Below are 23,748 nucleotides of genomic sequence, written 5' to 3'. Positions count from 1 at the left end.
ATGTCGATCTGAGCCCTGAGAAGAGTCAGGGAAAAGATCTGATATTGGGGACAGATTGCAAGAAGTGTCACCAGAAGAGAGGAAGTGATGTTTGCCTCATACTCTGCTCTGGGGATATCATTACCAAAATGACTGACGTTGTGTGCATCATGTGAGAAATACACGCAGCTCAATCTATGCAGATTATCTGGGAATAAATTAAGACAGCATTCGATCACAGTCTCATGATACCCATAAGAGGGAATGATACCTGATAGCAGACAGCTGTTTAAACTAGAGGGGGAAAAAAAAAAGGAAGGATTGTCTGGAAACTTAAATTAGCAAACTTCAGACTTGAAATAACACACCACTTTTTAAAATGAAGGTAACTACCTTGTGACTCAATTTAGTAGGGGGTGTGCTAGATTTTCAGGGATCTGAGATTCAGAAGCAATACTAGGTATCTTTCTGAGAGCTATGCGTAGTCCAGACAGAAGGTATGGATCTGCTGCAGAGGTTTTAATGTAAGTTACTTGGGCCTGTATAAGCACAAAGTCAGTTTATGTGACCAAAGCTCTCCTTCTTGACTTTAAAATCTGTGACTTTATTAAAAAAAAATAAAAATTAAATTTATCAACTTTGAAGCAGATCATGTTATCCCATTATCACCTTTATCTGTGAAAACTACTTGTTCCCTGAAAAAAATCACTGGTCAGCATGGTGAAATACATGAAGTACATATACTTGCCTTGCTCTTTCCCAGATCTGTGGGACAATATTCTGGTTTGACTGGGCCTTTTGAAGAGGCCCAGGGGGGCTAAATATCACACTTCTGCTGGATCTCGGAGTCACATGGACGTCTCAGTGACTTTGTTTCCTCAGGAGTCTGTAGGGGAGCCTCATTTGCTCCAGCCTACCTTCCCACACTGGGGACTCACTACTGTTACAGGAAATAATGGTGTGAAATCCATGTGGTGTGTTCTCACTCTGGCTGAGTAGCCAGAAGGCACTGTAAAGGTGAATAACTCTGTCTGCTTTCAACACTCAAAGAGTTTGACTTCTAGTCTGTCATTGCTAGTGTAAGAATACGTACATGTACATATGTGTGTGCATGTGTATAGGCATGTATCTCACTTAGCAACATTCTTTTCTGTGCTGCAGTCATCTATCTTAATTCCGAATTTCTCTGTTTGTTAGTTAAGGAAAAAGCGACATGGCTCTTCCTATCCAGAAATCAGTCTTTAAGGAAGAGATACACCGAACATTTCCTTGAAGCTGCCCAGTGTCTGAAAAATGGTATTATACACCACAACATTACAGGTAAAATCAGATTGGGCTGTCTCCTTTTCTCTCAAGTATGACTTAGACCTCTGTGTTCACCAAGGACAGAATGCACCTCACCCAGCCTAAGACGGTATCTAGCCTTTCTTTATAGTCAATAGGGAGAAGTAGGAACTTTCAGGACATGATTTGACCTATTTGAAATGACAGGCACTGGGAAGAGAACAATTGTTCTCCCCAGTGCAATCTTTTCATTTCCGAATCTAGGCATTTACTTCAGGGCTGGACTTTTACATAGTAGGTATCTAAACTGAGGTAAGATGAAGCCAAAGCAGATCTTCCACTATGATTAATGACTGTATTTTCTCAACATTAATATGGGGAAATGAAGTCATTCAAACTTAAGAATTAAATAATATGAAGTGTGAAAAGATACTGTCTGAAGAGTATGCTAGTGTGTTAGCTAGTCTGGGGCACAGAGCTCTATAACAAGGTGTTTAGTAGCCTAAGTCACCAGACAACCATGTTATTTCAAATTATTTGCCACTCTAATGTTTCTTATCTACACTGGTGCTGTATTTGGTCCTTGGAGACAGCGTAGAAATCCAAGTTTATCTACCAAAGTTCACAGAGCCATAAAGATGTCAGAGAATGAATGTTGCCCTTGACAAAATACCCTTTGATAGTACAGGAGTGGCACAGAAAATGTCTAGCTTGAATTCTAGAGTGAGTGGTGTTTTGTGAGCAGGTGCCAACTGCATCTGTTTGCCCTGGAGAGGGGCAATCAGTGTCAGTTGGTTTGTATGTTACATATCCTCTTTTTGTCTGATTACCTTCCTGAAGAGCAATTGTCTATAATAATGTCACTTACATAGCAAATGGGAAAATTTCCTTACTATCTTTAAAGAACAGAAGTGGAGGACAAAAACCATTTAACTTTTCCCCAATGATGTTGGGTTGCAGATTGAAAAATACTTCTTGTTAAGACAAGAAGAAAAAATAACTGAAAAAACAAAACTTTTCTTATATCATCTGTGTGCACATATCTTTCTGTTTTTAGGAATTTCTGCAAATGTTTATCAGCAAGTTGTCTATTTTTCTGAGGGGAATTTGATCTGGGTGAAAGGAGCTGCAAATATGTCTGATGTATCTGACCTAATGCTCTTTTATACTGGCTGGGGGAATATTACATCCATCTCAGTAGACTGGCTTTACCAGAGGATATACTTTGTCATGAATGAAAAGGTAGTGCTCTGGGGCTTAATTAATTTCTTATTTCATTTGAACCATTACTGTGATTTATTTTACAGGAGAAAATCTGATTTATATATAGATATGCATGCACAAATTATAATTATAGAAATAGATTTCTTTAATAATATTCACGTATTTCAGAGTTTTAAAAAAGAAGAAAGCCTTGAATACCAGGTCATATTTAAAGCAAACAGGCCATACGGAACTTTGGGTCCTTGTTGTATTTTTCTCCTTAAGATATAAAAAATTTTGGTTTTAACTGCTTTGGGTTTGAGACTAACTTCACACCCACCTCATACCCAATATAAGCAACTTTGTTTCTGTGACTTTGTTCTCCATCTAGTCTGTTCAGTTCCTATTTTGCCTCAGGAAGGCAGTCAGATAACTAGTTAGTGATTATAATGTCCTTCATAATTGGCAAAAGATGTTCAAGGGGGAAAGGATTTCATACCAGTGAGGACAGCCCAGGTTACAACTGTTTCAACTTGAAGTAAAAATGTAGATGGCAGCCCTGCCCTTGATTCCCTACTTACAAAACATCAGTTATGCTAAGGGTCAGACTTTGCATTTATCCTCTAATGCACAAAGGACTAGAAAGTTGCCTTAAATGGTTAGGGGCTTTTTGTTTTGTTTTGTTTGCTTGGGTTTTTTTTGCAATCCTCTTGCCATGTCTGATTTTTCACTTACTGCTGAGGCAACAGGGAGCAGGAAAAGTAGTAGTAATAAAAAGATACAAATGAGCTGTAGACAAACAGACTGATGGCAGGGATTTCTGAATCAATTGCAGGTTAGAGAAGTCCTAAGGTATTACTCCCAGGATCAGAAAAGCACTTTCTTCCCTCTTTTCCCTTCCCTGCCAGATCATTTTCAAAGTACAGTTTGCCTATACCCCCCAAATTGGGCTTTTCCCTCCAGCTTAGAGGTAGGAAGTTGAGAAGAGGTTGGCTGTCATGGATGCATTCACACTTGTGTACAAATGTTGTACTTGGGTGACTGACAACTCAGGAGCCCATAAGGACCTGGGATTGTGAGAGAGGTGTTTCACTGACTGGTTCCCCTGAAGGAATTCCAGGTCAGCTTGTTTGATTATTAGCGAACACGCTATGAATGCATCACCACTTTTTCTTCTCTTTCTCCAGATATATGCTTGCTATTTAGAGAACTGCACGGCAGCTGAAGACATCACTCCTCTTTATGTGACAGCCCCTAGGAAGGTTATAGCTGATCCCTATAATGGGTAAGTGTCCTCCATTGAGCACTTGGTGTCAAAGGTGCTATAAAACTCCTCTCTAATTTTCTTCACTTCATTAGTCATCTAGGTTCCTGTTTCAAACTCTTGCCTTACCAAAAGTGCAATTGGCAACAAATAACAAACTTCAAAACAATTGGAACAAGAGTGACACCATGCAGTGTTGTTTTGTTGTTTTCTGCATTTTCTTCTCTAGGGTGTTAACTGAGGAGATAAAGTATTTCTAATGCAGAAATTTGGTTGTCAGACATTCAGTTCTTTTAGAAATATGAAGCTCTATGCATTTTAAATGTCCATGCTTAACACTTGAGGTATTATGGAAGAATGTTCTCCTATAATCTGCCATCCAAATCCCCAGAAAGTAAAAAGTGATGTGCTTAATTCTCCCAGGATGCATATTAATAGAGCCAAATGCATTTTCCTTTCGTCTGTGTAAAGACAGGCACATCTTTGAGCTGTTAAAATATTTGTGACTCATCTACAGAGTTCTTGCACTGTAGTTATTTGTGTCTGTTTTGCTCCATGGCCAGCTACATTTACTGTCTTCTGGAGGATGGCATATACAGAGCAAACCTTCCACTCTTCCCTGGCACTGCCTCCACAGCTTTACCAGTAGTGAAATCCAGTGCTCTGAGAGACTTCATGATCAACTTCCAGTCTAAGAGACTTATTTTCTTCAACAAAACAGAACAGGCCTTTGTGTCAGGTTTCCTTGATGGTTCAGAATTTCACACGCTGCGATCACACGTGCCGCTTAATGACATGGAGAGCTTTGTTTATGAAGATAACACATTTACTGTCACAGATGGCAGGGCAGTTTTCCATGAGGAGGTCTCTCCAATGGGGAGCTCTAGCTTCAATGAGTATGTTGTGGATTGCAATTTTGTGTATCCAGAGTACTTTGGCTTTGGCAACTTGCTTTTCTATGGGGCATCAACTCAGCCTTTTCCTTTACCAACTCCTCCTCGGCTTGTCACGGTGCTATTTGGATTGGACCAAGCTGTGATCAGCTGGAGACCACCTGAACACACTATTGGAACCAGTAAGTTCAGTTGTTTCTTCCTGAAAATACACTCCTTTTCTTTCTAGAGAAGAGTAACTTCCTGGTTTCCCTTTTCCTGATGCTGGGCTTTGGTGACTTCAATAGGCGATCCTGCTGGAAGATGTAGAATTACCACAGTTTGAAAAATTGAACCCAAGATCTTCCTGTAAAATACCTAAATTGTGTGGCTAAATTAATACAAGTTTATATTGGTAACTCTTGGTTGGTCCCAGAGCCGGAGAGTGTAAATTTTTAATTTATCCCTTTCCTAATTCGCTCGATACTGGCATTTTTGGAATGAGTCTCCAATGTACAGTTTTCTTGATGAATGTGTATCATCTGTTACTGCCGTCTACTCTGTAATAATATGATTGTTTGCATCTCACAGGTCTATCTGCTTGGCAGAACTGGACCTATGATGTGAAAGTGTCATCTCAGCATCCATCTGCAGAGGAATGGGTTGTCTCAAACATTCATGACACTAGGTTTACATTGAAGGAGCTGGCCAGCTTTACCGCATATGAAATGTCAGTCAGAGCTGTGTCTCCTGCTGGTGAAGGGCCATGGTCGGTGTCATTCAGAGGCACAACTTTAGATGAAGGTGAGAATTGCTTTGTCACCCAGGAGAAATGAAGAACAAGTTATGCATGCAGCTTTCCACCTGGTGACGCCCAGGCTTTGGCTAATGACTGCAAAATGAGGGGCACAAAAATGATTGTCTTACAAACATTAAAGAATAGAGGATAAGTAAATTTGCTTTTGGTTAAAGTAGTAAGATTCTCAACTACAATAATGGTATAATATATTATGTATTTATTATTACTACTTATATACATTTTTCTAATGCAAATACACTATCAAACACATTATTTGATACACTATCAAATTAACAGGTATGAGGGCTTTTATTTTTTTCCTGTGCTCTGTAAATCACTTCCTATGATGAAGTGGTTTCAGCAGTGCCTTGGGGGTTACTGACAGTTTATGGGAAAGTGCAGGCTCATTAGAAGCTGAAAATCCTTGGTTTGAGCACAGATAATGGGGGAAATGGATGCGTGCACAATGTCTGAGATCTGTAGATCTTTAGATTGTTTTTTGAAACCTAGTTCACCCATAATAACCTATCTCTGAGGGGAAAATATCTTTTAACTTAAGGCACTGGACTGACACTTGAGATTAGGGGTGACTTTTGCCTGACTTCAGTAAGGCCAGGTCCGAACCCACAGTGGTTTTTAAGCATTTAATAGGGTTCCAAATTGCCTTATTGTTCTGGATCTAAACCTGCCCCAAATCTCAGAGTTTATCAAATTATGATATTTTTATGCCTTCTTTGTCCATTATTCCTTAGGATGGGGCAGTTTTAACTGTTCTTCTGTAACGTTCCAGAAACAGGAACCCCTGCTATTGAAATACAAATATTATACATCAATTGCTTGTTGGTGTGCATAACAGCAGCTTTCTTTATCAGCTGAAGAAGAACCATATGTGTTGGCAGTGGGGGCTGAAGGGCTCTGGAAGCAGCGGCTGGATAGCTACGGGCCAGGAGAACTCCTCTGTCCTCGTATAAGAAACATTTCAGGTAAATACTAAACAAACTGCATGCTACTGCTACAGACTTGTTAGCATTTATTAGCTCTCCATAAATTTCATCAACAAAACTGAAAGACAAGGGCTTTCATTGCAGCACTCTAGACTTGAATGCAGTGCAGTGCAGTGCAGTGAAGCAGCTTCACTGAGCTAAGCCTTTGTGTCCATGCTCTTTCTTCTACTCTATGGATCAAATTAATCCTTAGTGAAACCCTAGTGACATCACCATGGTTAGAGCAGAGCTAAAGTCAACGTTCTGAACTAAATAGTTCTGCCTCCAACATGCATGGACATATGACCATATGTCATACATTTATAATCAACAGGTCTATATAGGTACTATGTACGTACATTGTATTCCTATAAGGAATATATGTCTTCATGTTAACTGAGCCTAACTGTTCGTTTGTACTGATTTTTTAAAAACTGAAGTGTCTGACCACTTTTTATTCTTTAAAAAAACATTGTTTTTTATTTACATGTGTGTGAAATGCTTAATATCTTCCCTTTTTTCTTCAAGACCTCGACTGGTATAATGACACTCTTTATTGGATTAATTCCATGGGCAAAGTTCAGACCTGGTCATTGAACAAAAGAGAGGGTAGCACTGAGAATACATATTTATCTGACATCAGAAATGCAAGGATGTTGGCCTTTGATTGGCTGGGTCAATGTTTGTACTGGGCTGGCAAAGCAAATACGGTAGGTATAGCTGCACTTCTTAAAAGAAAAAAAAAGACCCAAAGTCAACAAGAAAGACTGTAAAACATTATTTGGGAAGATAATCCTTACTTCTTGCAACTTGAGATGCATTTGCACCTTTGCTATTATAGTGTAGAACAAGGAGGCCTTTCTTCCCTTGTGTGATTTTCCAGAGTTATACAGAAGTTCGGTGTTAAATGTTCACTAATATTCACTAATGCAGGATACTGGATTCCAGGTGCAAAACAGGCAAATCAAACATGCTATCAACAGTTTTGTTGGATTCAACATTGTAAAAATAAAGTGAAGATAGTGAAAATGGAGGCTGCCAAGTTGATCTCAGCTAAGAAGTAGAGGGACTTTATTTTAATCAAGTTTGACATGACTTGTTTACACAGAGATTTTCAAGATTAGCCTCTGTACTGTGATATTTTGCAGATCACTGCAGCTAAAAAAATAATTACAACTGCACTTTGTACACTCTCATATCAGGAACATTGACATGTGAATTATTTAAAAGGTATCTGACTTCAAAATTGCAGTGCTAATTTATGCAGTGCTGTCAGATTATGCCTTTCATTTCTTGTAAGTGCAAAGTCAGAAGCTGTTTTAAAAACTGGAGCTAGGAGGCCAGATTTCACACTGCCTTGCACCCTCATTTACACTTGTGAATAGTGAATATGAAGTGGGTGAGAATCTCTGTCAGACAGAAGGCTGCCAGAACTGGGAAAGCCAAGGGGAAGAGATATTTCATCTTTTTCTTTTGTTACTTTCTGGCCAACATTAGCTAATAATTTTGCCTTATTCTTCATCTTTATACTTTGAACACAAAAGGTCTAGGCTTTGAAAGCCTAAAGCTTGCATAAACTTCTGATAAACAGCTGTGGAAAAGTCACTTATGTATACTCAGTTGATCATGGCTGATGATCTTAAACGTCTTTTCCAACCTAAAAGATTCTATGATTCTATGACTTAGGTGTGATGCTAAAAGTAATTCTCTTGTGCCTAGATCTACAGAAAATCACTGCTGGGAGGCCATACAGATGTTGTGGCTCACGTTGCATTCCTAGTGAAGGATCTAGTAGTGGATTCGGTAAATGGCTATTTGTACTGGGCCACAACGTATACAGTGGAGAGCACAAGACTGAATGGAGAGGAGTATCTTATGTTACAAGAGCAGATACAGTTTTCTGGTAAACAGGTGACTGATTCTTTTTTTTTTTTGGGGGGGGGGGGGGGAGGTATTTTAGTGGTTAGATCTCTTGAATATAGTCATTGTTGACGCTTGTCAAAATTGATGTGTTATGACCAGAAAAATAACATGCCTTTCTGGTTTCTTGCATTATTGTTATAAAATTTTGAGAACAGGGTAAGAATTAAATCATGTAATAGGTGTACCAAAACTTTGGCCTGTAGTTCTAAAGTCAGACCCTTGCAACAAAATGTGACATTAAAGATGTCCTTATGGTTGTAATGTTGCTCCTTCCCCTGTGTGAAAGGCACTTGTTTTTCCCAAATGACTTAAGTCTAATGGTCAGTTCTGGATTTCCCATCAAAATATGGAGCCAGCACTCCATTGCATCATGCCTCCTTTGTGATGTTCCCCAGCTCACAGTTCCTGACAGGGTCAGTTTTGGGGCTAGACACTTGTCAGGGCCACTGGAGTTGCACTTCAGGCTGCAGAGGTCCTGCTGCAGAGGCAGGCTTTGCCTGTGCTGATAAGAGAGGGGGAATGTCAGCTGGTGCCATACTTGTGCTCAGCACAGCTGGCCCCTGCTACGGCCTGGCACAGCTTGCTGCTGCCACCGCAGTGCTAGTGAGGGTGCTGGATCTGCCATTGGCAGTCCCCATCCTGCCTGATCCTGTCCCTTGTACAGTGACTGGAACAGCTATTTCTGTGCTTTGGGGATCTTCAAGACACTCCATCCCCAGCTTGCGCCTTCCCTTCCCCATCTTCTCTTTCTCCCTTGCTGGTGTCAGATGGAGGCCTGGCCCCAGCCTGGCCTCTCTTTCTTTGCTCCAGGATGCTTGGGAGCTCCAGAAGGCTGAGAAGAGGCTGCTGAAGAGCAGAGCAGCTCCTCAGCGAGAAGGGAAGGGGGCTTCTTGCAAGAGTGAGTAAAGGTAGTGGACTGTGTAGGGGAAAAAAGGGATGGAGCATTGTTGGTTTAGCTGTATTAGGGTGGATAATGGGTCCCATGGCAGGGCTAGGATGGTAGAGGGGAAACAGAGATGCCATTCCCACCTATAGCTCACCAAAGCCCCTGTAATATGTGGGACCCCATTAATTCTACTTTACTACCTGGAGACATTTTGGTGTGCTCTGATATTCTCATAGACAACCTCTGTATCTCTGCTGACCTCTCCCATGCCTTTCTTCTCCATTCACCCCTCTCTGATGTCCTATCAAGTGTCTTAAGGCCTTGGTTCACTGCTGGTTCCTCATAGCTCATTGTCACCTTCCCCAAACCCATCCTGCCTCTGAGACCATGTGGGATTTGCCATGCCAGGGACTTGTTCTCATTCTTTCTAGGTGGGATTCAGTGTTGCCTATGCAGTGAAGGAACTCTAAGACTGATTATTCAACTCATGAAAAGATCTGCCAGGTTCTCAGCAGCAGCATAAGTGTCCTTCCCTTCCTTCCTTCTTTCCTTACTCCCCTCCCTCCTCTTGTATCTAGGAGAAAAGTGACAGATGGCCCAATTCCCTGGCAAGAGAACCCCTTACAGGGGGAGGAGTCCCTAACAGGGACTGGACAACTCTGGAAATCAGTGTGATTAGGTCTGCAGACCCAGTGAACCATTGACTCTTTTCCAGGCTGTGTCCTTATCAGGTCAGGCTGAGGGACTATCCCATCTATTGCACTGCTTTTACTCTATGGAGTCTCTAAAAGAAAAGCTCAATGCTCCTCAGCTCAAACCACAGCCTGTGTGGGGTTTTACCTTCTGTCCCAAGTGCTGGAGTGAGGCATAGGTTGACTGCCACAGAAGAGGTCAACTCAGATATATTATTTGTAGCAACAGCTTTCTTTAAAACACAGCTCTTGCTAAAGAAGCCTTTGGTTTTATTCCATCCAAATTGGGCTCCCATTTTACCTGAAGCCAGGTTCTCTATTCAAGATCCTTTCTAAACTTTAGAGATCTGTGTCTCTTGGTTAGCTTTGTATCATTCCCCAGATCATTTAAATCTCCTTTCCCAAAGGAAAAGAGATTATGTTTCTCTGATTATAAAAAAAGCCAGGCCTAGTTTAGTCTCTGAAAGGCAATTAACATTCGGAAAGGCCAGCTGATCTCACAGATCTCTGTTACATTCATGAGGGTTTGGGAAGGGGAGGGAAAGCTGGTTCTGGTGTGGCACCTTCTCTACTTGTAAACCGAAATGCAGAGGAAGTGAAAAGCTTTTGTCACATGTGGAGAGAAATGCCTGTGCTGCAAAGGGTCACTGTATCTTCCAGTACTAGCCTCAGACCTCTCTGTGGAAGCTGGCTGGTGTGGACTGTCTTCATGGGCAGATATATGCTGTCCAAGCTCAATGGCACACTTACACTTATCACATATCTTCTGGGTGATCTGTTGCAAAGGACTGACAATTTGTAGTTTATTCTAAGCGGTGAACATCACCTTCATTGCCCTTCTCTTTTGATACACTACCTGTTTCTCTGAATCGCCTCATGCTAACCTCAAATTTCTTGTTCTTGTTTTCAAGAACCTTGGCAGCAATAAGACTGCTTGTCTGCTCCTGTCATTTTTTTTCTGCACCTTTCTCTATGTCAGTGATACCAGCCTTCAACCATCCACTTATTCACACCTCCTACAAAAAAACTTCTCTCCTGCTTCTCTGCTGCCCCTAATCTGTGCACTGACTTCCTGAACTCAGCCTCCTGCAGTGATGCATACAGGAAAAAAGCCAAGTAAAAATGTCTAGATTGAGAAGTGACCAGTTACAGCTGACAGGTGTTTGATTATTAAAATAAAACCTGAAATAAACCCATCAGAAAAAAAAGGGGGGCAATACAACATTATTTAATGGTAGAATTATCAAGCTGGTCATTATTGTCCCATATAAGGATGCAAATATATGTTTGTACAAGTACTAATATGTATCTTCCTTGCACAATGGAGTCCATTATCCTGAAAAGGGTACCTCTTACCTCAGTATTAAAACACAGATGTAATAGTTAATTGCTGTGATCCATCAGTTAGAGCATGTTCTCTACGTAACTGGTTCTTACCGGTATTTACTAGCTGTTTTTCTCATAAAGAATTGTTGTTCAGCTGGTCAGTACAGGATCTTCAGCAGTATATAGCTGCATCTCCTTTTAGCTTGAAATCTGAGAGATAGGAATAGAAGAGACTACTATGGAGACAACAGGTTTCCTAAATGAGTATGAAGACAGAGCTTTGAAAACCTAATTTTTCTGGCAGGAACTAGATCCTTTTATGACAATTATTTTATTTTCCAATCAGTTGTTTAGCTTAGCTGGTGCATATTGGCACAGCTTGATTGATTTTGGCAGAGCTACTCCGATTTATTCCAGCTTAGGATCTGGCACAGGATTTTCAAAGCACTTAGTAAGTCATTTACACTGTACAATGTGCCTGGGACAAAAGTAATTCATAGGGGAGCAACAAAATGCATTATATGCAGGAGGGACCAGGGCCGTCTAGATGTGGTCTCTCGATATGTCTAGCCAAGGGTACTTCAAGTAGATAAATTTATGTTGCATGTTGAGTTACATTGCATGATCACAACCACATATTGTGTCCAGAGACTAATACCTCTCATGAAATGGAAAAAGCTTGTCTATTTTTGAAGCATAACAGAAGGGAGGTGTTAAATTACTGCCTAACTCCTGAGGATGAATAGTACAAATATTTCTTTGTCTTTTATTAATGGGCATACAGAGATCAGGAGAAAGAAAATGGGCACGTCTATGGGAAAATGTAATGGTTGCAGAAAAAAAGTGGGGCAAGGAAAGAAGACCCAAATGTCTAAAAAAGCAAGGTAGATTCAGTAAGACGGAATGTGGTGTTGAGCATGGGAGGGAGAATAGGTAAATGGGATAAAATACAACATAGTTGACTAAATATGCACTCAGGCACATACATACTGTGAGATATTTTTAACAGGAAATGCTACAGGAGCAATCATTCAAACCTTGATTTTCTGACATATAATGTCAACAGAAATATGTCAAGAATGTGATTACATAAGGACCAACAGACAACTAAGTGATATGGCATTTGCTTTCCTGTCATCATCTTCTTGCAGTTTTTAAACAAAGATTAAAAAAAAAAAAAGGCTGCTCCACTTACATCCATAATGAAAATTTAAGCTTATAAAAGAATAGCTACAACTAGTGTTTGGATGAGAAGTTTGAGAGCTTCTGGAAAACATGTTCAGAGATGCCCCTATCAACTAGTAAGCTGTGCTAATGACATGACATGGACTGAACTTGATAACATTTAGCAGACTAATTTGTGGAAGCACATTCTTTGTTATTCACAGAACAGATTATTAGATGTCTGATTTCTATTATTGTTGCATATGGTATTGAATCTGTTGTTTACTGCAAAAGCAAGAAACCTCTATTTTGAATATTAGATCCTATTAAAAAGTAAACAAAAAATCTTGCACCTAGCTTAAATGAAGATGAAATATTAAAGTAATGAACAAGAAGATTGTTTCATTTCCCCTCCCAGCTCTTTATTTAGCAATAAAAGGTTTACCAAAATGTAAGTATTTGAATTTCCTGTTTAACCAAATATGTCAATAAAAAGTTTACATGTATTTTCCATAAGTAATGCAATACATTTAGTACTGTATGCATAAAATCAAAGCTAGAAAACAAAGAAAAAAGATCTGAAATCTTCTTTCAAAAGGTGATTCTGACTTTCAGACTGGGTATCAACCACCTGTTTCAGATAAAGAATGTTAAAATACCAGAGGTGTTCTGGAAATTTTGATAGGTAGTTCCACTAATCTCTTGATACACTATTGCTATCATATCTGAAGTACTCAGATACTCCAGGGATGAACACTGTGACAGGTGCTCATAAAATGCTATCTAGAAAATCATCAGCTGCTATAAATAAGTGTCCACCGAGGACCTGATTATTTTCTAGTGCTACCTCTTTTTGTGTTAGAATAAACATTCATGGTAGTGATGTTATTTTTGCCAATAAAGAGCTACTCATGATGCTGTTTAGACAACAGTTATGCCTAAGGGCTTTTACCTCAGAAGTAAAGGTGTGTTAAAATTGCCATTTGGACTTTTTTTTCTTAGGTGGTTGGTTTAACTTTGGATCTCAGCTATGGTTTTCTTTACTGGCTTGTACAAGACATTCTATGCCTAAACCTATACAGAATTTCTCTTCGCAAAGAAGGGTGAGTAAATGTGTAGTAGAGGTAAGAATCTCTTTATTTTCTAGTTTTTGTGATACTCTTTAAAAACAAATTTTGTCCAATGTTGGACACACTAGTTACTAATTTAACAATAAACAAAATGAAGAGCTAATGATCATAGGTAGCTGATGGAAAACTACATGCTGAGATGGTTGTTAACATGGTTTTACAGTGAGAGAAACACAGTATGGAAGCTCAGCTGAACTGAGGTCATGCTTATCAGTTTTTAGACTTAGTTTTAGGAAACAATCACCATTTATTGTCTATTTTATCTTGGCATTTACAACACTGAACAGTTTTCAAGTGCCTAGACCTGTAACCTTTTCATCTTGCTTGGAGCTTAGGACTTGAACTGACCTCACTTTCTCATCTGAGCAAGCAGTACTCAGCAGGCTTTCCTTTTGATTATCCTGAGCACAGAATGTCTTCATTATTCCTGAAAGGCAAAGTTTAAACCAAAACAAAACACACCGAAACCTAGCCAAACCAAACCATGCTAATGGGTCAGCTTGAATATATAGCAAGACCTTGAGGAAAATGGCAATTTGGTTTTAAGTGCCAAGTGCATGATCAGTGGTAGATCATGAAACTATGTATTTTTGCTCCTTTTCATATGGAGAGTGTCAATTTTTTTTTCAAACATCAGATTAAACGTCTTAATTGAACAGTATCTGTATTTACATGTGCTCATAATGTTGCAGGCTGTCTTTGTGTGCAATCAGCTGAATTTTCTGACTGATTTTAGACTTGCTGTGATTAATGGCAAACATTTAAAGAATCAAAATATGTTGATTAGTTTTTGCTAGAACATGCAGCTCCATTGTGAACCAATTGGCAGCCATAAATCATTGTCCCTGGCATGCCAGAATAGAGAGATTAGAAGTAATCCATCCTAATGGACCTGATGGCATGTCAAAGCTTTTCCAAATTTGTTTTGGATAACATGTGCCTAAGCTGAAAGACATTTCTGAGATGGCAAAATGATGTCTCTTACAACATATTTAATCTCTTCCCCAGAAGAAAAATTGGAACTAAAAAAGACCTGTAAGTTTTGACATAGAAGTAACAAGACAGATTAAACCACTGGTGATCCCCTTGGAGGAAAATGTTAATAGAGTTTAATAAATAATCAGGAAACTAGCAGGGTCAAATTCATCTGAGGACCTGCTCTAATGAAGTATAACTAATCTCATGCTGTGAAGTAGACTCCACTGTTTCAGTGGAACTGCTGAGAGAAGATGGGCTGATTTTTAAAATTACTCAATTTTCTACATCCATGCATCAGAATATTAAGCCATTTTATAATTGTTTTCTAGTAAAATCAAGGGAATGAAGGGTTTGGGGTTATTTTTTTGGTGCTCCTGCAATGTGCCATTCTAAAAAGTGTTCTGCTTTAGAGAACTTAAAGGGGACTTTCTGAATTGTTTTCCTGCCTGCTACATGAGTATTAAGAATTTGAATGATGAGAAAGTTATTGATGTGTCAAACATTGCATAAGTCTTGTTCTCTCTACACATGTGTTTTCAGTTTGCTAATTTCATACATGTTTTCACAGTTGTGGTAATGCCATCATCACAGAATTTGCAGCATGGAGTACTTCAGAAATATCTCAGGGTGCACTGGAATACTACAGTGGTCGTCTGTTCTGGATTAATAGTCTTCAGTTCATTACAACTCAGGAAGTCAGCCAGAGCCTTAGCATTCCCTTCTCACAACCAGCAGAGTTTGCAGCCTTTACCCTTGTTCACACATCACTTAAACCTTTTCCAGGTACATTATTTTCTTTAACTAAACCCCTCAAAGAAGGTAGTCACTGTCAGCCTGTAATTCTTCATTCTTGAAATTCTTTAGTCATTAGACAAAGGATAAGAACAATAGCAACTTATTAATAAATATATCAGGCTATACCTGGATAATGTGCAATTAGAAAAGCTGGTGGGTATGGCTAAAAAGAACACATTGTACTGTTATACATTGTTTCTATCTAATTACAGTTTACAGGATTTTCCATAGTACTTTAATGTTTTAAGTCAGGTTTGAAAAGTCTACCTATTGCTCATATTCTTGAAGTGATTATTTCTTCCTCTCTTTATGGACAGGAAATTTTTCTTTTACACCAAAAGTGATTCCAGATTCAGTACCAGAGTCTTCCTTCAGGATTAAAGGAAATTCTTCAAGTTTTCACATCACTTGGAGTCCCTCCACAAATGTGGAATGGGGAACTGTCTTTTACTGTGTGGGATCAAAAGCTCTACAAGTGAGGATATTCATGCAATCCCTCCTTATTATCTACATGTATTACTGCATCTACTTGCTGTTGTATCTATTTTTAAATAGAAATACAGTTTGTTTCTTCTTCAGCATTTACAAATCGGTCAAGCAACCAAACTAAACTGTAAATATAAAGCAAGCTGTCCTGTTTCTCCATCACTGAGGGCAGCATGGGAAGAACACAGGCTTAGCAGTAGCTCTGGGCTAGCTGCTGGGGTGTGAAGTGCCAGGCAAGGAGCTCCCAGCGCCCAAAGATGTGTGAGCAAGCTTTTCACAGTAACTCAGAGACAGAAGTGTCCTCTGAGCTGCCAGTGGGACGGCCTTTGCCTGAATGTGAAATCTAGCCTTCATCCACACTTAATTTTAGCACATTTGGCAAGCTTTACTTTAAATTCAAAGGGCAGATTGCTAGCAGATTGCTACGTATCACTACAGTGCCACTGGAATTGGTGAAACAAGGATCACTCACAGGAAGAGAAGCTCTGTCTTGACTTAGTTGACCAGCTTGGTGAGGGGACTTTTGGAAAACTGAAGGCCTTTCTGAGAGGGAAAAAAATGTTTTGTTTTGTTTTATTCTGTTTTATTTCATTCACAGTCTCTGGAGAGTGAACAGTGCCTCTATCCCCATAACCTGACAGTGCCATCCTACCGAGTTGATCGGCTGGAACCATTTGCACTCTTTGATTTTACCGTCACTCCATACACATACTGGGGCAATGCACCAACAACATCTGTATCCCTTCGAGCCCCTGAAGGAGGTACTAGAATTTTAAATCCCATGCCTCACTTATAATGGGTACTGGGACAAGGTCTATGTCAGCAAGTGAAATCCTGGAGACGAATGAGCAGCTTCCAGGGCTAGTCAGCTGTAGGCAGAGTTGCAAGGACATGTTCCTGACTATCTTTAGCAATTATTTATTGCACACATAAATGCACACAATTGTAGTAATAGAATTTGGAACAGAAAATTCATGACAATATATCTACCACATGCCTATGACTATGAGCAAGAAAGAGAAATTGAGATCCATTACAATGACCATCAAAGGCTGCATGCAATATCTTAACCACTCATTACATTTTTAATAAATGTTATACACTTGTTACTTTTTACTTCAGTGTTTATTTTTGCTCTCATACAGGTCAAAGTTAAGTTAGCTAAAATATAGTGTTGGGTGACTGGGGTGCTGAGAAAGCTTATGATCTGCAGTAGGTTCTGAAGTGGTTAAGAGGGGATAGAGTATGCTCTGTGTTGTGAAAATTCTTGCATCTCCATTGTTACCTAGAGGACTTGGCTAAATAGTTATGTCCCAATCTGAGTGGAGGAGTGCATTTGTCTCTGTTTATACAGATTTTTTTTTGCTAAGCAAGTTAAAATCAGATACCTACACACCAATGAAAAACAGAAAGGAATTACCATGAAGTTTTAGACTTTTCTGTAATTTACACCTCACCAATTGCAATCTGTCTCTGTCAGCATTGGTGTTGTAAAGCTCAGGATCAAAACAAAAAAGAGTTTATTACGAGGTAGAGTTTGTGTTTTAATAGGAGTACTTTGTTTGTGTTTTTTATTTTTTTGTAATACAGTTCCTTCAGCCCCTACAAACCCTAGAATATATGTGTTACAAAATAACCTACATGAAAGTGATGAGAAAGTCCTTGTGGAGTTCAGGTGGGACAGACCTGAAAGGGACAATGGAGTATTAATGCAGTTCAGGGTTTACTATCAACTACTGAGTCACAGTGGCACTGCTGACGCTTTCATGGAGTGGAATGTGAGCAATGTTAAACCCACCCTGATGCTCTTTTCTCTCAGGGATGTGCTTCCCAGCCTCACAGTAAGGTTTCAGGTATGAAAAATTACTGAACTTATCTCATGCTAGATGGTAGATGTTATCAGTGCAGCCTGATGTGTTTGCCTAGGAGATGGTATTGGGCTCGGGGCAAGAACTCATGGTTTCTACTTGTGGAACTGCTGATTCACTGACTCACCCTTGGATACCTGGCTTAACCTTTCTACGTATTGTATTGTTCACTAAATGAGGTGGTGGAAAACAATGCTGCAATATTATACAGGTTTGGCAAAGCCCTGAAGAAACTTTTCTAGACATCTCCCAAAACCACTGCTAAAAGCTGCAAGTTAAACAGATTTGACTGAGCTGGTGGAGGGTGACAGGCCATTAAAACAGAGACAAAGATCAAGAGAAGTTCCACTGGTGGAGAAACGCAAGGACTCAGATGGCTTCCATAAAAAGAGACTTCCATATTAAAACTTGTCAACAGGTCATGTTTTCATTGTGATTACAGGTTTGGAACACACAGAACATGTGCTTGAAAGACAAGTTAAAAGCACGAGAGCATGTAATAGATCAGGTACTGATTGGGGAAGAGCACCATGTTGGTTGCAACATCAACCTACAGTAGGAATTGCTCCAGCCTTGGGGAGGAGACAAGACTGTCTGGTGTCCTTTGAGCTCTAATTGATAGATGCAGCATGAATTATCACTCTCTGGGCCACTGCTTAAAATTCTCTTCATAGCCATGGTCCAACCCTGAATGTAGCCTTTGAACTGACCAGCACAGCCTTAAGTGAAACAGAGCACATACATATGTTCCTAGCTGAGCAGCCAGGGCATCTGGTTCTGTTTTTGTCATTAACTATGACTCTACAGGTTCTTGAATGCAATCATTTTTGCTGCTACTTAACATATGTAACGATCTCCTGTCCCATAGGTGCAAGCTTTTACCGCTGTGGGTCCAGGACCTTTGTCTGCTATAGCAGAGAGGAATTCATCAGGTATGGATGACTTAGATGCCATCTCATGGTTTGTGTGTAATAGCTGATGAAATCAATAGTACAGGAATTTGGTAATCTGATAAATAACCTCCGACACTTTGTGTGACATTTGTGCCGCCCTACAATAGATACCACAGAGGAAACAGTTAGAGCTTCTGACATGAAATGATTAACACATTTCTTATCATTAAATTAAATGTCAGGAATTTCAAGTCTTTCCTCAAAACTATGCTATATTGGTAGTATAGAACAGCACATATTGATCTATAATCTGCATTGTAGTGCTAGACATCATAGAATATTTCTAATTGGGCTGTGAAAGGTAATCAGAAGAGTTAGAGATCTGCTAGGGATCATAGGCTATTTCTAGTTGGGGTGTTAGAGGTAATTAAATGAACAAATCTATTTTTACTAGGCTTAAATTTGTTAGGTAAGCATCCACAATGGCACTGAAAAAATCTTAGGAGTTTGCATGTGTGATAAGAAGGTGTCTCATTATTTTATTTGCTGTGACATACGGCCAAATAGAATTTGTGCAGGGCCATAATTTATTTTTATGTTTTACTTGCTTTCCTTATGAATGACTGCTGTTGTCTAGAATGTTTTTTTGTAAATTCTGCTGTGTCCTTTTCCTTCCAGATCTTTTCCCTGTTCCGACTCTTATTAGTGTTTCTGCCAACAAGTTGTTTCTTACCGACATAGACAATAATCATACCATATGGGAACTTTCAGCAAAGACAAATGTAAAGGACATCTGTTACACTGCTAATGATCACAAAGCGTACTATATCATAGAAGATTCTCTTTTTCTTCTGAATGTACAGACTACTTCAAAGTTTCAGGTATTCCTTTGTTCATTCCATTGCTTGAGACAATCTAGGAAAATATGTGGCTATTATTGTCATTATTTTGGGGGTAAATATGTTTTTGAAGAAGACAAAATTGCATATTTAAAACAGGAAAAAAAGCAGCATGATGAACAAAACACATTTAATGGCAAAATACAGTCGGGAAAACAGAACTGGAAAGACACAATTTTCTTAATGACTGTCAGTTTGTATGAGATGTAATATGAAAGAAATTAGTTGGATAATTTTCCTTTCTAGCAGTCCAATAAAAATATGTATAATATAATAAAATTTGGACTTCAGTCTTTTTGTCATTAATAGCTATTAGAATAGGCCAGAGAATGCCATTGGTAAAGTTGTTCTATTAAACATGTATGATTTCACTGATGTCTGCTTTGTTGATAAGGTATTTCAACAGATATTTAATTTAAAATTCATGCTATTAAATAAAGGAAAACTATGTTTTATCAAAATTAATTTTATTTAACTTGATTTCATTCCCATTTCAAGAATATGGAAGCAACATGGAAGCAACAATTGATATTTGTGAAACAATACTTTTCATTTCTATAAAAATATTGGACTCATCATTCCATGTTATCTCTTTATATTTTGACTTCTACTTGCCAAGTAGAAATTATTTTGGAAACAAATCTAATTTCATAATGTCCTAGCATCAGGTGGGAACATTCTGCTCTCAAGCAGTTTTAGTAATGTTTTTATTTTTTTCCAAAGTTTTTCAAAGATGCATATCTTCACAATGCCACAGCCATCACAGTTGACTGGATTGCAAGACATCTCTTTGTTGCCCTGAAAACACCATGGAATGAAACCCAAATATTTGTTATTGACCTTGAGCTCAAGATAAAATCTCTAAAAGCCTTGAACATACCGTTGGATAAAAGTAATTCAACTGTATCGTCTCTGTTGTCATATCCTTTCTTAAGGTAAGGCAGGTATCAATAATAACATTTTAAAAGCATATTTTAAACATGGTTGATTTTGATGAAATCAACAACTGTTAAGGATCGAAAAGGACTTTTAATAGTATATAAGTCTTTTGCAATGTGTAGATCTCAGAAATTTCTGGATGTAGTTCTACTTTTATACTGATAGTTGAGCTTGGACATATCTAATTTCAGAAAGATATCTGTGTTTGAGTAAAGATTTCAAAAGATACTTAAATACTGACAGGTTCTTCTATTTAAGTGATGCAAATGAAAGTCAGCACCAGACAACAAAAATTTTTACAGTAACCTTTTTATTCAGAATAGTCAGTTATTGTGAACTGCCATTCAAAAATTTCCTTTAAACACCTGGAAACACTCTGCAAGTATGCTTCTGTAGTTACCTTGTTTTAAATGTTTGTGAGGCTTGTGACTGAGTCACTTACAGGACTGCATTTAGGGCAGATTGCTCAGATGGAAGTTTTTCTACTGTAAGCAATGCATTTTATTTGATAGCCGCTTGTACTGGATGGAAGAGTTTGATTATGGCAGCCGCATGTTTTATTATGATATTCTGAATAACACCGTGCACCACATTTTGGGATACCTATCAGCAGAAGAACAGATGAGGAACTACTGCACCTGTAACGTGGCAGAAGCAGAGCTAGGAAGACCTATGAGTATAGATGTGTCTGACTCCAAGAATCCCCAGCTGCTCCTTATCAGAGGAAGAGATGAAATATGGGCCTCAGATGTGGATGGTTGCCACTGCTGGAGAATTACCAAAATACCAGGTTTTCAAGGTCTGAGGGCTCTGTTATGTTTCTAGGTAGTCTGTGATTCTTCCTCTTCCATTGAACAATGTTCATTTCAGCAAAATAGCATTCATGAAGCACTTTCTTAACAAAATTGATTCATCTTTGGGCAAGATGGACAAAATGTTTGTGTTCTGTGTTTTCAGTTGTGTACCCTGTTGATACAAACTAGGAGAAAGAGCAGTGTGAGGATATTTACTGATGCATCTAGTAAGATGTAAATCAAATGGAGACACTACAGCCTCAAATGCTACTTGTCAATACATTTTGCTTATAGTATTAACAGATTATTTTAATAGGGTTTCATATTAGACACATCTATTACAGTTTATCTCAATGAAACAATACCATACAGTCTTGAGTTATGCCTAAAAGTGGCATTGCAGACGTGGGGAGGGTTACTTCATGCAGGTAGAGTCTTGTATGACAACTTATCTACATTGCACTTCTTGAAAGGACAACATTTAATCTTGGTTGCTTAGTTTTCAGTTCGATTCTGGAGGAGTGCTGGTAAAGCTGTTATGTTACCAGAGGAGCTGTCTTAATTGTTCCTGGGAGATGACAGAGCACTGTGGTTTTCATCTTGGAAAGATGATGAAAGTTTCTATAGACAACTCTTGCTCTTCTGTTTTATTTCTGGTGTTTGCTAATAGAATTGTAGTTCTCATAATTATGGATAATAAAAAGCCTTTAAATCTACACTTGTAAACTGAAATAACAAAGTGTCTCAGCTTCATGAGACCTATTGGAAAATATCAGAAGTCTCTTTTGTAGGGGAGGTCTTTGAAGATACAGTATGACCAAGATACTCACCCATATTGACTCACTGTGAATACAAGCACCCATCTGCTCTTGTAAAATTGTCTGCTCAGGGTTTATTCTGAAGCTTAACTCTACAGTGTTTTCCTACAGGTAAGAAAATTGGCAGCTTGACTGTAGATAAGAAATTTATATACTGGAGCATTGAAACAAAGGAATACGCTGAAATTTGGCTAGCAAATAAAGAAAGCACAAGACACTTTCTTCAGAAGAGAGCAAATCATGAGCTGAAAATCTCAGCCTACAACTCAGCGGCACAATTGTACCCAGGTAGAGGGCGTTTGGGTTATTTTGTAAATGTAACAAATTTATTTCGGAGCACATATTTGAGTTGCAAATCATGCTATGTATATTTATGTAAAGTATGCTTTATGGATTCAGGTCTCTTCTAGAGGGAAAAAATTCACTATGCACATTTTTAAAAGGATGAATATAAGGACTGGCCTTGTGTTGGATCCCATGGAGGTCATGATGATGAATACCGCCTGTGTTTCAAAGGGTCAGGATGTTAATTCCAAACCATGCCTATTTTCAAAGTTGTGTCAAACCTGGAGATTTAGAAAATGTGGTGCATATTAAAGCACAGAAAAAGAAGAAATGTGTCCACAAAGTGTTGTAGCAAGAGTTTGATAATGATCCCTGTTATGATACAGATTTCTGGTTTTGTTCACAAGTATGCAAAGCTGAAAAAAATATCTGCACCTCCAAAGACAAAGCAATAAGAACTCTGTGTATTAAAATGATTCATAAAGATGTACCTGAGAGGCAATTACAGCTTACATTATAGTAGACCCAGGCTTCACTTAGAACTCCTAATATTTTAAATGAATCATGGTAGAATGATAATGAAAGGAATAAAAATTAGTTTTAATAGAAAGTTAGGATTCCTGGTACCTATAGGAATTATCTTTGTAAATGCAGACATTTTGAACAGCTACTAGCGTGATATATATATTGAAAATACTTCTTTAACTTCAGTTTTGCATAAGAATCTGACAAATATACAAGAGAATATTTTAACAGGATGGACTTCTTTGGAATAAAAGAATTTCACATTGTTTTGGGCAGCCAGTAGTTACTCCTGCCTGCAGCTGCCCTGACCAGTGCCCAGGCTATTCTTACCAGCACTTTGGGGAAGTTTGTTCCCATGAGGTCTGTGTGGGCTTGGCATTGGTGCAGGAGTCTGGTTTGGCCCTGGTACAGAATGTACCAATCCCTATCCCCAGCGATAAGGTTTCTTGTTAGAGCCCCAGGTTTAGCTGGTGCAGAAAGGGAAGAACTGAATTTCAGTCCAAAGGGTTTATTTCTAACCAGATCCCCACAGAGCTCTTCTTATTTATATTGACTGCTGCAAATTAATGTTGAGGCATACACAGTCTTGGCATTTGGCAGATGGGGGGAGGGCAATGCACAGAATTATTCACACAAGTTTAAGATAAAAGTAAATGAACATACTAAAATAAGAAAAAAAATTTTTTTCTTCTCCCTCTCAGTACTGAAAGCAAGTGGTGTATATGTGAAAAAGTGATGTTTGCAAAGACCAGCTGGGTTGACTGACATACTTTTTATTGCTTTAGGGATGTGAGCAAGGAGTACTGCTAGAGTTTCCTTTCAATCTAACCTATTTAATTGCCATCCAGAGATGTGATGTCAGTTGATCATTTAGCACATCAGAAGTACTCAGTGAAAATTATTGTCCTGTCACAGAATATGTGAGAGAATGATTTCTCTTCAGGGTTAGGAGGAAGGGGACTG

At 38.8% G+C, this 23,748-nt stretch overlaps 1 protein-coding gene across 1 annotated transcript in view; it reads left to right on the top strand.

The window, feature by feature from the left end:
• ROS1 (ROS proto-oncogene 1, receptor tyrosine kinase) overlaps positions 1 to 23,748 on the top strand; it is a 72,723-nt gene that overhangs the window by 11,385 nt on the left and 37,590 nt on the right. Inside the window, exons 10-27 of the mRNA XM_009645228.1 lie at positions 1,177 to 1,299; positions 2,321 to 2,505; positions 3,654 to 3,751; positions 4,294 to 4,805; positions 5,194 to 5,406; positions 6,274 to 6,384; positions 6,913 to 7,094; positions 8,104 to 8,295; positions 13,378 to 13,478; positions 15,052 to 15,266; positions 15,596 to 15,760; positions 16,364 to 16,525; positions 17,355 to 17,617; positions 18,501 to 18,564; positions 19,204 to 19,406; positions 20,148 to 20,359; positions 20,876 to 21,162; positions 22,087 to 22,263. Coding sequence (XP_009643523.1) covers positions 1,177 to 1,299; positions 2,321 to 2,505; positions 3,654 to 3,751; positions 4,294 to 4,805; positions 5,194 to 5,406; positions 6,274 to 6,384; positions 6,913 to 7,094; positions 8,104 to 8,295; positions 13,378 to 13,478; positions 15,052 to 15,266; positions 15,596 to 15,760; positions 16,364 to 16,525; positions 17,355 to 17,617; positions 18,501 to 18,564; positions 19,204 to 19,406; positions 20,148 to 20,359; positions 20,876 to 21,162; positions 22,087 to 22,263 — 3,465 coding nt within the window. The remainder of the gene's footprint in view (positions 1 to 1,176; positions 1,300 to 2,320; positions 2,506 to 3,653; positions 3,752 to 4,293; positions 4,806 to 5,193; positions 5,407 to 6,273; positions 6,385 to 6,912; positions 7,095 to 8,103; positions 8,296 to 13,377; positions 13,479 to 15,051; positions 15,267 to 15,595; positions 15,761 to 16,363; positions 16,526 to 17,354; positions 17,618 to 18,500; positions 18,565 to 19,203; positions 19,407 to 20,147; positions 20,360 to 20,875; positions 21,163 to 22,086; positions 22,264 to 23,748) is intronic.

This window comes from Egretta garzetta, unplaced genomic scaffold, assembly GCF_000687185.1.
Source record: "Egretta garzetta isolate BGI_Z169 unplaced genomic scaffold, ASM68718v1 scaffold18, whole genome shotgun sequence".
Classification (NCBI taxonomy): domain Eukaryota; kingdom Metazoa; phylum Chordata; class Aves; order Pelecaniformes; family Ardeidae; genus Egretta; species Egretta garzetta.
This window is presented reverse-complemented; position numbering and strand designations above follow the sequence as displayed.